This window comes from Eurytemora carolleeae, unplaced genomic scaffold, assembly GCF_000591075.1.
Source record: "Eurytemora carolleeae unplaced genomic scaffold, Eaff_2.0 scaffold266, whole genome shotgun sequence".
NCBI lineage: Eukaryota > Metazoa > Arthropoda > Copepoda > Calanoida > Temoridae > Eurytemora > Eurytemora carolleeae.
Window position 1 is genome coordinate 285,712 of NW_019396291.1, and position 17,670 is coordinate 303,381.

Consider the following 17,670-nt stretch of genomic DNA (forward strand, 5'->3'; position numbering starts at 1 on the left):
CAACTATCTATACCTTGAAATATCGATGATTAAAGCATATGGGAACTCAACTATCTATACCTTGATATATCGACAGATAAACCACTCTATACCATGATATATTGATGATTAAAGCATATGGGAACTCAACTATCTATACCTTAATACATAGACAGATAAACCACTCTATACCATGGTCCATGATATATAGATGATTAAAGCATATGAGGACTCTACTCTGTACCTTAAAATATTGACAGATAAACCACTGTATACCTTGATATATCGATGATTAAAGCAATGGGAACTCAACTATCTATACCTTGAAATATCGACAGATAAACCACTCTATACCTTGATATATCGATGATTAAAGCATATGGGAACTCAACTCTCTATACCTTGAAATATCGACAGATAAATCACTCTATACCTTGACATATCGATGATTAAAGCATATGGGATTTTAACTATCTATACCTTGAAATATCGATGATTAAAGCATATGGGAACTCAACTATCTATACATTAATATATATCGACAGATAAATCACTCTATACCTTGAAAAATCGACAGATAAACCACTCTATATCTTGATATATCGATGATTAAAGCATATGGGAACTCTACTATCTATACCTTGAAATATCGACAGATAAACCACTCTATACCTTGATATATCGATGATTAAAGCATATGGGGACTCTACTCTATAACTTGATATATCGATGATTAAAGCATATGGGATTTTAACTATCTATACTTTGAAATATCGATGATTAAAGCATATGGGATTTTAACTATCTATACTTTGAAATATCGATGATTAAAGCATATGGGAACTCAACTATCTATACCTTTATATATCGACAGATACATCACTCTATACCTTGATATATCGATGATTAAAGCATATGGGAACTCAATTCTATACCTTGATATATCGACAGATAAACCACTCTATACCTTTAAATATCGATAATTAAAGCATATGGGAACTCAACAATTCAACTATTTATACCTTGATAGAGTACACCTTGATATATCGATGATTAAAGCATATGGGAGCTCAACTCTCTATACCTTGAAATATCGACAGATAAACCACTTTATACCTTGATATATCGATGATTAAAGCATTTGGGAACTCAACTCTCTATACCTTGAAATATCGACTGATAAACCACTCAATACCTTGATATATCGATGATTAAATCATATGGAAACTCAACTCTCAATACCTTGAAATATTGACAGATAAACCACTCTATACCTTGAAATATCGATCATTAAAGCATATGGGAACTTAACTATCTATACATTGATATATCGACAGATAAACCACTCTATGCCTTGATATATCGATGGATTAAACATATGGGAACTCAACTCTCTATACCTTGAAATATCGACAGATAAACCACTCTATACCTTGATATATCGATGGATTAAACATATGAGAACTAAACTTTACTTCCTGCTGGACCTTATCTATAAAGTTTTGAACATTTTTCCTTTATCTATGATTTCCTATTATTATAACTATGATTTCCTATCATCATACTATGTATAGGAGTAAAGAAATATAGAAGTTTAGAAGTTTAGCAGTATATAAGTGTAGAAGTGTAGAAGTGTAGAAGTAGAGCAGTATAGAAGTGTAGAAGTGTAGATGTATAGCAGTATAGAAGTGTAAAAGTGTAGAAGTATAACAGTATAGAAGTGTAAAAGTATAGCAGTGTAGAAGTGTAGAAGTATAGCAGTATGGAAGTGTAGAAGTGTAGAAGTATAGAAGTATAGAAGTATAGAAGGGTAGAAGTGTAGAAGTATAGAAGTTTAGAAGTGTAGAAATATTGCAGCATAGAAACATAGAAGTATAGAAGTGTAGAAGTGTAGAAATATTGCAGTATAGAAACATAGAAGTATAGAAGTGTAGAAGTGTAGAAATATTGCAGTATAGAAACATAGAAGTATAGAAGTGTAGAAGTGTAGAAATATTGCAGTATAGAAACATAGAAGTATAGAAGTGTAGAAGTGTAGAAATATTGCAGTATAGAAACATAGAAGTATAGAAGTGTAGAAGTGTAGAAATATTGCAGTATAGAAACATAGAAGTATAGAAGTGTAGAAGTGTAGAAATATTGCAGTATAGAAACATAGAAGTATAGAAGTGTAGAAGTGTAGAAATATTGCAGTATAGAAACATAGAAGTATAGAAGTGTAGAAGTGTAGAAATATTGCAGTATAGAAACATAGAAGTATAGAAGTGTAGAAGTGTAGAAATATTGCAGTATAGAAACATAGAAGTATAGAAGTGTAGAAGTGTAGAAATATTGCAGTATAGAAACATANATACTACGTTATCTTTCTAATATGTGGTAAGGGTACTTTGGTGAATCAGGTGTGCACTTCTTTGATTTAATAGTCACTTTAAATTACCTTTAAACCCCCTTTAATGTTACCCAATTTTATACCCCTCATTTACTTTTATTATTTCAATATTTTATCAATATAAACGTGAAGGTTCAAATTTTCATCAATGCATGTTTTCTTTTATATTATTATTGCTTTATGTAACAAGTTTATTGTGCATACGAAAATAATTTTTTATAAACTTTCTTCTTATTAAACAACAATATATTTTTATTTATATTTTTATTTTTTGCTCAAGTCGATTGAAATTCAGTTTCAGAATATGCAAAATGTATTTTATTTCATATTCAAATTTGTTCGAACTCAACACAGCATAGACAGCAAAACTGAACGGGATAAGCTGCATCATTACATTGGGTTTAGACTTTGAAGTGAAAAAAATCTTATAGTGATATCAGATAATAAAAATTAAATAACAAATGTCTCCAGAATTTTAAAAAGAAGAAAGAAAACTGGAAGTTGATTAAAATACTTGAAGTTACATATATCTTTCTAAAACAGTTTTTCGTTTGACGTGAAAAAAGAAACAAGAACAAGATGGCGGCGATTATTGCTCAGATGACGCGGCAAAACAGGAACAGCTGCAATTTGTTTTATCATCATAAAATAAAAGGCGGGAAAATCTTTAAATAAACAGGTTTTTAGTCAAAATATAGTACACCACTTTGAATTTGATTTTATCAAAAGATTATTTACTGCTTTTCATAAAAGATTAATTTCTTTCTTTTGACTGAAACGTCTAAAGCAATATTTTTTTATTATGAAGCATGGTTTTAAAATCTACTTTTAGTCTGATAAATTTGACATTCAGAATCTGGTAAAAGCCATAAAAATCGATGTCTGTCATGTTTAATCCTCATGCAATGATTATCTCAGCAGTACTTTAAACGAGGGAAGGAGGGAGATGAGGACACGAGCCCATCCTATTATGTTCTGAGCCCATCATATTATATTCCGAGCCTGTCGAACGTATTCCTAACTTTAGAACATCTAGGGTTTCTCTTTATAAATATAAGATTTGTATTCTCTCCAACAGGTTTTCAATTATTTAAATATATAATTCACGACTGTTAAAATAGAGAGCGGGCAAAAAAGAAAAGATACGAGTCTGCTAAATGTATGTACGAGCTTCCACCTTTTGATCCTCATTATGATCCAAAAATTCACAACAAGTATATGGCCAGGTATTTTATCAAATTATTTTTTATTTTTAATTTGTTTTTCGCCGGATACTGTTAAGCTAGGAATGTTAATTAATACTTTTTTAGCACGTATGTAAGAAATTGACATAGCATAACAAAGCCAGCAGTAGGTTTTTTTAAATTTTGGTAGTTTCCTGTGACTTCCCGAAAATTTCTTTTCATTAAAGGGAGTGTTCGCGTGAAAAATGATTGGGAGTACAAGCTTACGTCGAAAAATTATCAAAGGTGTTGGCTGCTTATCACTCATACCGATGAAGGTAGCGTGCACACAAATTCAGACAGTTGCATTATTCGACATTGAAACAATTGTAAGCATGCTATGCTAACAGAAATGATAGATTAAATTCAGGAATCAATTCACTGTAAACCCGGTTTTAATTTTAACCCTATTCCTGCTGGGGGGGGGGTCAATTTATATTGAGTATATCTAGTACCAGACCACCATATTGAGTATATCTTGTACCAGACCGCCTATTGAGTATATCTTGTACCAGACCGTGTATTGAGTATATCTTGTACCAGACCGCCTATTGAGTAGTTTTCTGTCTATAAAAAATATATCTAGTACCGGACCGCCTGCTGGGTATATGTTGTACTTGCCAACCTAATGGATATGTATCTTGAACGGACCTGCCATAGTTCTGCCAGCTTAATTAATTCTGTTGCACAAAACGCGCTGGGTCAACCACATACTAGGTACACTAGACCGAACAGTACGACTAAACGCAAAACCAGGCATTTCTTGTTCTGGTTCAGATCATGCAACTTTTAAACTTATGTGGCATGCTTGTTGAGTATATCTTAAGTACAGGCCTTCATATAGTTCTGCCCGGCTAATTCTGTAAAATATCACGTTGTGTTTCTTCTAAAAAATTAATGAATTACAGTGGTTTTACTAAAATAATTTTATTAGGGCTAACGTAAAGACATATTTGACACTATTAAGTGATTTGAGTTTCTATTTCTGGCTTCATTACATATAGGTTAAATTTACTTTTACTACAGGGGCAGATTTGCGTGGTCTGGAACAACTAAACACTACACCAAGCATTGTACTGGTCTGGACCATGCAACTTTTGAGCTTATGTTGGGAACCGGAACTGTACAGTACTGTTGAAACTGCAGCTGTCTTTAATTTAGTTTCACTGCATCTGTCTTTAATTTAGTTCCCCTGCAGCTGTCTTTAATTTAGTTCCACTGCAGCTGTTTTTAATTTAGTTCCACTGCAGCTGTCTTTAATTTAGTTCCACTACAGCTGTCTTTAATTTAGTTCCACTGCAGCTGTCTTTAATTTAGTTCCACTGCAGCTGTCTTTAATTTAGTTCCATTCTAAGAATATACGAACTAGAACAAAAAGGGGTATAAAAAACTGTTTTCAAGTTTAAATCTATTTATTTTAGACGTCAAGCATATATAAAACAAGAGGCAGAAAGGCAACTTTTGGAAGAAATAACTAAAAAATTCGAAGAAGAAAGAAAAAAGAAGCAAGTTCAGGTAACACACATTTCATATACACAATTCTTTCATTGTTAACTATGGTACAATTAAAGTTCCGGACCAACCTTCGGGCAACCTTTGTACAGTTGAACATACAGACTATGGAAGGCAGAACGGCACAGTTCTGGGGATAAATGATCCCCTGCTATTATCTTTTACAATTCAATTCTGAAAATTATATTTTTTCATTTTTAAAGTTTTAAACAAATATTAATTTTATTTATATTATTGTGGGAAGAATGCTATAAGCCGTGTTGCAGAATGGAAATATTGAAAACCGACTCAATTTATTTATTCTTTATCGAAATCCAATGGCTGAGGCGCCCACATTTTAAGCCCACCTTAGAAGTTTAGAACAATTCAATACCACCAACTAAGGCGCTATTGATTTTGTGAGGGGGGGGGGGTGAATAGTTTTATATAATAAACACTAATGATTATAAATTTTCTCCTGCTAAACTATTGTAAAAGCATAATTACGATAGAAATTCATCCCAGTATATGAACAAATAGTTACAATTAATTTTCTCCTCCTTCGTAATAATTTTTTTGGAAAACCTGGCGGATTTTCACGAAAAAAATATATTTAGAAAGAAATCAGCAGCAAGCTAGTTTGATAAAGATTTAAAGAAAACCGTTATCAATCCCTTTAAATCTAATTTTTGGTTGTTTCAAATTTAAAAAATGTACTTTTAAGGTTAAGTTCACGTGGAAAGTGTGTTTAATTGAGTGCGGAATTATAACTCTTCTTCTATCAATAGTTCCTCTCATCGTTCTTTTCATAGGTAATCAGTAATCACAACCATTTTAACAAGATGTTAAACTTATCTAATTTTTAATTAAAATAAATATTTTCAGCTGTTTTTAACTTTTATAAATATCTCATAAATATATTTTAGAATTATTTTGGTCGTATGGAGTGGTAGAATATACTGGACTTCATCGGAGACACTAACAACAGCAACAACTACAACACTAACAACAGCAACAACTACAACAGCAGCAGCAGCAACAACAACAACAACAACAACATCAAAAACATTAACAACATCAACAACAACAACAACAACAACAACTTGAATTCCATAAACAAAATCTAAAATATTAAGAAAGATTGACAATCATTACCGAAGCCCCTTCCCTTCCCCACAACAATATCAAAAACATTAACAACATCAAAAACAACTACAACTTAAAAAAAAACTATAAAAAAAACAACAACAACAACAACAACAATAACAACAGCAACAACAACAACATTAGCAGCAGCAACAACAACAAAAACAAAAACTTGAACTCCATAACAAAATCTAAAACACACAATACAATCATTACCGATGCCCTTCCCCCCCCCCCCTATTTCCTTGCCCTAATTGATTCAACTATAATTGTGATATATATATTATTAGAATTGTAAAAGTATGAGAAATATTAAAGAACAGTTTTCTGTTTTAATGCTTTTAGAATAAAAATTATGAAAAATGTGTATGTTATGATCAGGACACGGAAGGCTCTAAAATCTATAGATAACTCTGGAAGCTAATCATTCAATTTTTAGTGTTGCACCGCCTTGGCCTTCGGCGTGCATATTGAAACCAGTTCTCTCTGGGCGGAGTTTGTAAACAAGAAAGGGTGCATCAGTGTGTGTTTAGTATTCGAGGAGGTTAAAAACATTAAATTTTGATAATTTTAGTAATTCACATTATAGTTTCTTATTGCCAGAATATTTCATTGATTTTTTATGTGAAAGATGGATCCCGGGTCAGGCTTTGACATCCGTCTTGTGTTTAAATTACCGCCCATGGACAGTACACTGAAGTACAAAAGATGCGTACACCTCTGAAATAACTTTCCTTGCATTATAACCTTGAGAATCTCTATGTTATGTCCATACCTACTCTTTAATCTATTGATCAGAAAAATAATGTTAATAAAATCATACTGCAACCGGAACTATTGATTTGTTGTACAATTTAAACTAAAAAAAGAGGAGGTCGCAAAGTTGTAACAGTAATTCCGCATAATTTGACCTTCATCCTTAAATGTTTGCAGTCGAATAAAGTTTTAAAGTATTAAAGGAACTGTAAGCGTAATTTCAAGTAACCCTCCTTGCAAAGAGGTTGAGTTTAAATGCCCGAATTACAACACTAACCTATAAAACTTTTAACTGATCATCAACAGAGAACTCCGTGTGTTTATCTCTAAATTGGTGTTCAAGTCGACAAAAACTGGAGGGCACGCAACCAAACACAGCTGACGTTACATGTTCTATAAATTATTAGTCGCACTTGATTTAAATTCACTTTTTATCCTTTTTTGTTGATTTTTCTGGAATTTCTGTTGCATTAAAGCAAATATAGTTCTAATGCCAGATTAAACACAACGTTATGATTTCTTCTAATACAATGAGAACAAGAAAACTGTGGAACAAGAAGACGACATTGAAGCAATATTTTTTATGTATTTGATGTTGTTAAAATGCAATTATTAGTTTTACTAGTATCTAAGTTATTAAATCACTTATTAAGTTAAGTCATAACTTGAGTCTATATAAGACATCTTCCATTTCCAGAATTTTCTGATTCCTACTGTATAAAGCCTTTCAAATATTAATTAACCAAAATAAATATATTTGTTGCAATGGTAATAGGAGATAATTGAATATATATTTTGCTATCTTTATCTATATCTATACTTTGCTTGTCTGGGTGGGTGGGTGTTTGTTTGTTTGTATCCAATAAACATCAATACATCTGAACCGTTCGGGCCCAAATTTTGTGTGGGACCTCATGTGACCACAGGGAAGGTTTCTAAATGATCAAAATTTCAAAAATTTATGTTTAACATTTTTTTTTGTAAAATTTTTAAAATGCGCGAAAATAATTTTATGAAATCCGCAAGCAATTGTTTTGTTTTTGTTTTACACTGTACAAAGAGAAGCCACAATTAAATTAAAAGTTGAAATAGAAGATGGGCGCGAAGAGCCCTATAAGCCTAGTATATATATATATATATTGTAACGGAGTTCAAAGTGCATATTTTTAACAAAGAATGTCAGATCATGGTTGGAATCAATTATTTCTGTATATGGGAACTCTGCTGGATGTTTACATAAACTAAAACTCCTTCTTTGTAAAATTCACAAACGAATGTAACAGATTCTTTAAGAATTGATATTTGTGCTTTTATGAATAAACTGAGTTTTCTTTTGACATTTTTATAATATTTTTATAGTTCGAGTTTTCCTGGTGTTTTCTGATTAAAAGATTAAAGACACATGGATAAGAGAAAATACTAGATTAGGTATTGTATGTTCACACAATCACAATTTATCTCAGATGTTAAAATACGCAGAATTTAAGTAAAGGAAATGAGTTTTTGCCACACACTCAAATTGTCTAATCCCTATATCTTTACAATCTGATGATGGAAACCTTTGTATTTCAAACTTTGATTATTTGGTCGAACAGAATTCATAGTTTGAAATATTAAGGTCTACGACATTGGGTAGCAAAGATATAGCGATTAGAAATGTAGAGTTTGAGACAAAACCTCAGTTCCTTTCATGTTTGATTGAAATTTTTCATGTGGTCCATCATAATAACCCTCTTGTGGAAAAGCTATAATGAGAATGTTTAGAAATTTAGAACAAAACAAAATAAATTTGCTTCTTTCATATTTGTGCAACGAGGTCAGAAAGTCGTGATTTCATTTTCTTCAAAATAATGTCACGCTAGATCGAAGTCTTTCATGATTTTATTGAAGAGATTTTGAAAAAAACATTAATATTTTTAATTTTCATTCTGCAATATCTATCATACAAAGTCACCAAGATGTGTCAATAAAGTCACATGAATAAGAGCCAGTAGTAATTCCTTAAACGTGTCCGTACAGGATGATAATTCAATATTATCAGAACGAATAATATACAGCAGGAGATGAATAAAATTGTTAACTTTAACACGCACAGAATTATTTCTGCGAAATACTGTAAATTTCTTATTTTATAAACAAAATCCAAATTTCCGACTTCAATAATATGATATAATTTTTAAAAAAAGAATCCGCAAACTCAAAAGTTTATAATGTTATGTACAACGTAATCTAATATATAAAAATGTTATAACTAAATCTACGTAATGTTGCAAACCCAAAACAAACGGAACTAGAAACGTTTTCCAAATACATATTCAATGAAAAATATTTCTTCAGGTTTAAAATACCTAAATGTAAGGTAATAAAAAGTTTAAATGGGTTAAAAAAGGTCAAATGAAAAAAAGCTCTGTGACACATAAACGTGGGCCCGGTCTTTACAGTTGATCCAGAATTTTGAGGACTGTATACAACACAATGCCTTGTTCGCGGAAATTCTCCTTTTTTCTTATTTTTCCTTTTTCTTTCTTCAATTTTTCGAACTATACAATCAGTGGAAAATTTAATTTTCTCTTGGAAAGAAAAATGTTTCTATTTCTTTTTCAATAAAAAGTTTGCAATTTTGACACACACAACAGGAGAAAATATTTATTCTAGTTTCAAGAAATAAAAAAAAATTTAAAAGCTTTTAGTGTAAAAAAAAGCTTATACTGTAGAACTTTAAAAAGGAAAGTTCATTTGTTTTTGATCACAATTCAAAATTAAACTAATTAAACAAAAAGCTCAATTTCTTTGCCGCCTTTTAATACTTTTTTGACGGCATATGTTTTTAAAAGAAATTAAAGATTTTTGAATTTAATACCAAAAATTCGATTGAAGTTGACGACGACTTGTTGTTTCAGATTAAGGAATTTCATTTAGAATTCGGTGATGGTGATGAACCAAACCTCTGTAGAGTAAAAAAATGTAGATTTATTGAAAATATATATTTCGGTCTGGGTTGACCCTCGTCAGTTCTAGAGATTGTTTCTGTCAGGAAGATTAAAATCAAACTCATAGAGGTATTTACCCTTAATTTAAAAAAACAAGAATAAATGAGATAATTCTTTGTTTTCTTTCTGAATTTTTTTCTTTTTGTCATTTTGCGTTTTCTTTAAAAGATACTTGTGGTCGTGGATTTATCCTATGGACGTTTAAAAGGGATATTGTGATAATTGAAAATAACGTTTGTCAAATTCATGCCACTCAGGTCACTTAAGTTCACACCCTTAACGTTTCTCTAGATTTTAACTACATTGGCCAGTTATTTAACATCTAAAAATAAAAATTCTGATTAATAGGTTATATCAAGAGATTAACTATACGTCAAAACGGCTGAACCAACCAGGCCCATGAACATGTTGAAGCCATTTCATAGACCCCATTTCATTTGACGGGAAAAATGTTGACATTAATAATTCTTTTAACTCACCAATTTAGTTATATTGTATTGTTATCTATATATGTATTATTGTAATGTATAATTTCTTAATGAAAATCCGTAGAAGTTTCGATTACAAGAAAGGCAAGAAAATTAATTACTTTTAGCACCTTTCTAATGTGAAGGAAAAGTAAGGAGGGAGGGGGGGGGGGTCTGTGGCTAAAAATAGTTAAACTAGATTTAGCTTGAAATAGAAATATTAGAAGAAGGAGATGGATAACGCGTAGAGAAAGGTTTATTAATAATTAATTTGAAGAAAGAGAAATCTAAAAATAGAATAAAATGAAATAAGTTTCTTGTAACTTTACAATTCGAGAAAGTATATACTATAGAGTACATGTATGGACAATCATATATCTATTTCCTATTTATAGAAAAAAATTTCAAAGCATTAAAAAAACTTACATTAATATATTAGAGTGCTAGGGAGGGTTTAAAAAGAATTAAGTTATGAAACTTGGCATTGAACTTTCCGGAAAACCAAAGGAATTAAATACTTGACACAAACTCTAATTTATTAATCCCTATAAATTAGAAATTTTTTAGTGTGAACCTTAGATATTTGATTTTATTACTTCAATATAAATATATATATATATCGCATGACCCAAGAAATGGTTTTTGCCCGGCCGAAATTAAATTAGATATAAATAGTTGATTTTTAAACTTTTGTTTTATTTGTAAAAGTAAAATGAACACAAATTCACTGTAAAAGTGCATTTTTGAAGCCCTAAACATGTACATTGTACATAAACTATAATTAATCACTTGTGTTTAACTTTCGCTTCAAGGACTCAATTAACAAAACTATGACCGATTATTGCGCACGCGCAATTGCAACCTAATTAGATCAGTGTGGGGTGCGAAGCGCCCTGAAAGCCTAGAGTGTGTATAAAAGAAGTAATTTACATAATTACTGTTATTCAAATGTACAGAATGAAATTGTTGGATGTGTTTTTACCAAATAAAACTTTAAATGAGAATGTTAGCTTGAAAAACATGTCATCCATATAATTACATTATTTATACAATACTATATATATAATATAAAATATGTGCGTGTTATTGTTTAAGTTTATATAAGCTATGCTTCTGGACTCTGGAGCGCTTCGGGCCCATCTTCTATTTATATTTTTTATTTTCTCTTCTAAAATTATCAAACAATATCAAAAATTCTGGGATTTATTAATTTATTTGTGGAGTTTAGAAAACCGAAATTTTTAAGGTTCATTTTTTTCATTTTGACCCCTCCATAAACCTTCCCTGGGGTTGTGTGAGGTCCCACAAAATTTTTGTCATGATCGGTTCAGCCGTTTTGACGTTTATTGAATACAAACAAACAAACAAACAAACAGATAATTATAGTTCAAACAATTCAATATTGCGAATGAAAACATACAAACAAGCAAAGATATTGTTTTTTTGTCTTTGTATATTACTTTCATTCTAAAATAATATTCTAATAATTAAGAAAAAAAACAATATTCTCCAAATTTTAATAAAACATCTATCTGGTCTATTGGGTTTTTTACCGAATAAACCGATCGGACATTTTTTGTGAAACCTCACAATTGAATTGCTTTTAGTAATCTCACTTCAAAACAATTTTATTTTCTTATTTGAAAACTCTCGAGTAAAACAAGAAGACATGATAATGTTTATAATACACAAGCTGAATTACCCGACGTTGCCCAGGTTAATCATAGTTAATCACGCCGTTTATCCGGGCTTGGTCTTAAATTACGATTTTTTCTTTTAAAAGTCGACCCACTTAACTAAAAATCTTAAAACCAAGCTAATAACAGTCCCGTGGTTCTCCCTTAATCCCCAAGTAAAGTTTGAGGCAAATCAGTCAAGGGGTTCCTTAGTTATGATCAGACATACAAACAAACAGAGATTACTACTTTAAATTCTGGGATTTATTAATTTATTTGTGGAGTTTAGAAAACCGAAATTTTTAAGTTCATTTTTTCATTTTGACCCCTCCATAAACCTTCCCTGGGGTTGTGTGAGGTCCCACAAAAATTTTGTCATGATCGGTTCAGCCGTTTTGGCGTTTATTGAATACAAACAAACAAACAAACAGATAATTAAAGTTCAAACAATTCAATATTTTGAATGAAAACATACAGACAAGATATTGTTTTTTTTTGTCTTGCCTATGTTTATTACTTTCATGCTAAAATAAAATATCAACAATTAAGAAAGAAAAAAAATATTCTCCAAATTTTAATCAATAATCTTGTCTTTTGGGTTAATTGATAAAGGTTAATTATGTTACTTTTTATATTACACAAGTTGAATTGCCCGACGTTGCCAAGGTTAATCATAGTTAATCACGCCGTTTACCCGGCCTTGGTCTGAAATTACGATTTTAGCTATTTTTTCTTTTAAAAGTCGACCCACTTAACTAAAAATCTTAAAACCAAGCTATTAACAGTCCCGTGCTTCTCCCTTAATCCCCAAGTAAAGTTTGAGGCAAATCAGTCAAGGGGTTCCTTAGTTATGATCAGACAAACAAACAAACAAACAAACAGATAATTATAGTTCAAACAATTCAATATTGCGAATGAAAACATACAAACAAGCAAAGATATTGTTTTTTTGTCTTTGTATATTACTTTCATTCTAAAATAATATTCTAATAATTAAGAAAAAAAACAATATTCTCCAAATTTTAATAAAACATCTATCTGGTCTATTGGGTTTTTTACCGAATAAACCGATCGGACATTTTTTGTGAAACCTCACAATTGAATTGCTTTTAGTAATCTCACTTCAAAACAATTTTATTTTCTTATTTGAAAACTCTCGAGTAAAACAAGAAGACATGATAATGTTTATAATACACAAGCTGAATTACCCGACGTTGCCCAGGTTAATCATAGTTAATCACGCCGTTTATCCGGGCTTGGTCTTAAATTACGATTTTTTCTTTTAAAAGTCGACCCACTTAACTAAAAATCTTAAAACCAAGCTAATAACAGTCCCGTGGTTCTCCCTTAATCCCCAAGTAAAGTTTGAGGCAAATCAGTCAAGGGGTTCCTTAGTTATGATCAGACATACAAACAAACAGAGATTACTACTTTATATATAAACAAGATTATAGGCTTAAAGGGACTGTAAGCGAAATTTCAAGTGACCCTACATGCAGCGATGGCAATGCCCGATTTACAATGGTACCCTTGAACGTTTGCCGGATCAAGTATGATTTTTTTTCTTTAAACTTTATATTCTCATTTTCTTTGCTAAAGAAGCTTAAAAGAAGCAATAGAGAAACTCACGAAAATAAACTCTTTTTCAGTCTTTTCATCTTTGAAAGGAAAAAATATAGCTAAAATCGTAATTTAAATTACAGTCCCTTAAATATGTAATACTGCATTTAAACTTTATCCCAAAAATATTCAAAATCCATCTTATGAAAGTTAATATATCATAAATATCATATGCAGCACAACATCTAGATAGCATTGCATGACAAATTAAATTTGTGTGTTATACAAGAAAACCAGAAAGGTTTAGAATAAATAAATAAAAATAAAATTGTTATTCAATAGAAAATTTACTCACGATAAACTGTATTTATATAATAAAAAGGATTTCACTTTTTAGTTTTTGATATTTCTGAAATTGTTGTATTTAAGGTAAAACAAAATTATTTTTAATACATAGATCTGTTTTCTTTCGTTTGCAATAAAACAAAACTCAAATTTTCTATACAATATATCTTAAAGTCATTCGATGGACCATTTAATATATTTCAAACAATTAATCAGATTGCAAAGATATAGGAATTCGAAAATTTGACTTTGTATCAAAGACTCAATTCGTTTTTTTCTTTTCAACAGCTCTTTAATACGAAAAGTTAGGATTGAAAACATTTCAATCCTAACGTAAAATTTACCTTAGTAATATATATATAAATCTAATCAATATCTCTAATCTAAAATACAAAAACTTTTAATCATTTGATAAAAATCTGTAACAATTACTTGGCAGAGTTCTCTGTACTATACTATCCCTACAGGTTATTTAATAAAAAGAGAAAAATACAAATATCCATAAAACTTTAAAGCTTAAAAGTGCATGCACAGCACATCATCTTGGTTCTCACTCGCAGGGATATATTCATGTAATTTGGAAAAAGTGAATTTGAATAAGTATACAGAGGATAAATTTGAATAAGTATACACAGGATGAATTTGAATAAGTATACAGAGAATGTATTTGAATAAGTATACAGAGGATGAATTTGAATAAGTATACAGAGAATGTATTTGAATAAGTATACACAGGATGAATTTGAATAAGTATACACAGGATGAATTTGAATAAGTATACAGAGGATGAATTTGAATAAGTATACAGAGAATGTATCTGAATAAGTATACACAGGATGACTTTGAATAAGTATGCACAGGATGAATTTGAATAAGTATACAGAGGATGAATTTGAATAAGTATACAGAGGATGAATTTGAATAAGTATACACAGGATGAATTTTAATAAGTATACAGAGTATGAATTTGAATAAGTATATAGAGGTTGAATTTGAATAAGTATACAGAGCATGAATTTGAATAAGCATACAGAGGATGAATTTGAATAAGTATCTGGAGGATGAATTTAAGTAAGTATTCAGAGGATGAATTTGAATAAGTATACAGAGGATGAATTTGAATAAGTATATAGAGGATGAATTTGAATAAGTATACAGAGGATAAATTTGAATAAGTATACAGAGTATGAATTTGAATAAGTATACGTAGTATGAATTTGAATAAGTATACACAGGATGAATTTGAATAAGTATACAGAGGATAAATTTGAATAAGTATACAGAGGATAAATTTGAATAAGTATACAGAGGATGAATTTGAATAAGTATACACAGGATGAATTTGAATAAGTATAGAGAGTATGAATTTGAATAAGTATACAGAGGATGAATTTAAATAAGTATACAGAGGATGAATTGAAATAAGTATTCAGAGGATTAATTTAAATAAGTATCTGGAGGATGAATTTGAATAAGTATATAGAGGATGAATTTGAATAAGTATACAGAGGATAAATTTGAATAAGTATACAGAGGATGAATTTGAATAAGTATACACAGGATGAATTTGAATAAGTATAGAGAGTATGAATTTGAATAAGTATACAGAGGATGAATTTAAATAAGTATACAGAGGATGAATTGAAATAAGTATTCAGAGGATTAATTTAAATAAGTATCTGGAGGATGAATTTGAATAAGTATATAGAGGATGAATTTGAATAAGTATACAGAGAATGAATTTGAATAAGTATAAAGAGGATTAATAAGAAAAAGTGCAAAGTATGAATTTAAAAAGAACTTTAAGTACTTTTTGACTTAAACTCAAATTTATAAATCCCTATGTTTTTTCAATCTGATGGTGTATACCTTTTAAAAACTTGGACTAACACAATTTATAGTTTGAAATATCAAATGGTTACGACATCCGGTTGCAAAGATATAGGCATTAAACAATTAAAGTTTGTGGCAAAAACTGATTTCCTTTTAAAAGTAACAATTAAACATTAGACAAATTCATATTTAAAAAAACAGCAATGAGAATGCATTGAAATAAGAGTTATTAGAAAGTTTTTACATTTTATCTGTCCATTAAACTAATAAAAATAATGGTTTTATACAATCATTTATTGTACTATTTTATAAAGGTTATTTTAAAATTAATGTTTGTATTTTGTATTTTGAAAATACTCAAAATATCCCGATTTTTAGGACAATAAACACAACTTATAATGTAGACCTAGAAACTGTGAAGAAATGTAGCTGAAAAAAAGTCTAATGTATAAAATGGAAAAATCTAAATGTAAGAAAAGTTAAATCTAAATGTAGTAAATGGAAAAATTTAAATGTAGAAAATGAGAAAATCTAAATGTAAGAAAAGGAAAAACTAAATCTAAGAAAAGGAAATATCTTAATGTAGAAAAAGGAAAAATATAAATGCAGGAAATGGAAAATTATAAATGTAGGAAATGGAAAAATCTAACTCTAGGAAATCGAAAAATATAAATGTAGGAAACGGAAAAATCTAAATTTAGGAAAAGGAAAAATCTAAATGTAGAAAAAAGTCTCAATGTAAGAAAAAACAAATCTAAATGTAATAAAAACCAAATCTAAATGTAAGAAAAGGAAAATTCTAAATGTAGAAAAGGGAAAAATCTAAATGTAAAAAAAGGAAAAATCTAAATTAGGAAAAGGAAAAATCTAAATGTAAGAAAAGGAAAAACATAAATATAGGAAATGAAAAAATCTAACCGTAGGAAATGGAAAAATTTATATGTAGAAAATGGAAAAATCTTAATGTCAGAAAAGGAAAAATCTAAATGTAGAAAAGGGAAAAATCTAAATGTAAGAAAAGAAAATTCTAAATATAGAAAAAGAAAATTCTAAATGTAGAAAAGGAAAATTCTAAATGTAGAAAAAGGAAAATTCTAAATGTAGAAAAAATAAAAAATATAGCAAGCGGAGATCAAAATGCGGGGCGCGGAGATAGAATGGCAGAGGCTTGGAGACAAAGCAAGAGGCACAGATATATTTGTGTGGGGCTTGGAGGTTATTTTGTGGGGCTTGCGACCCTGCACCCCCTCCCTCGCTCTACTACTAAATAGAAAGATATATAGTTCATCCTTGGTATCTCTAAGTTGTTATGTATACATGTGTGAATAGATAAAGATGAACATTAAGAACATTATTATTTAGAATCTAGGTAATGATTCTTTTAGTTTTTTTTTTGATAAACGTTGCCTAGAAAAAAAGTAGGGAATGAAGATACCCATGTCTATAGACCTGGACATGTTCCTCATTTTTTAAACAGTGATAAAAGTATCAAAATTTGTTAATAACGTTAATTGCCATTTTGCTAAAGATTTTTGGTTCATTTTAATGTTGGCTTCATGAAAAATACTTTTTCTTTAACTTAATTTTTTCCATAAATTTCAGTTGTTACCTCACAGTCTACATCTCTATGTACATATTAATAGGATGAATGTACGCATTCGTTAGTACAGAATATACTTCTATTCAGTATAAACACTTTATATTCATAAACTATACAGAATACATTTTGGATACAAGCTTATATCATCATTGAGACAGAGAATTAATGATGCATTTAATTAGAATTTAGTTCGCGAAAAAATGCGAAAATTTTCG

The 17,670-nt window shown here is 29.8% G+C and overlaps 1 protein-coding gene across 1 annotated transcript; it reads left to right on the top strand.

Moving 5' to 3' along the window:
• Positions 1–2,645: 2,645 nt before the first annotated feature.
• Positions 2,646–6,095, top strand: LOC111700276 (uncharacterized). The gene is made up of 5 exons (XM_023471152.1): positions 2,646–2,985; positions 3,490–3,594; positions 5,013–5,106; positions 5,807–5,894; positions 6,009–6,095. Exons 1-5 carry the CDS (start codon positions 2,948–2,950, stop codon positions 6,062–6,064), a joined length of 381 nt encoding a protein of 126 aa, XP_023326920.1. The 5' UTR covers positions 2,646–2,947; the 3' UTR covers positions 6,065–6,095.
• Positions 6,096–17,670: the final 11,575 nt, after the last annotated feature.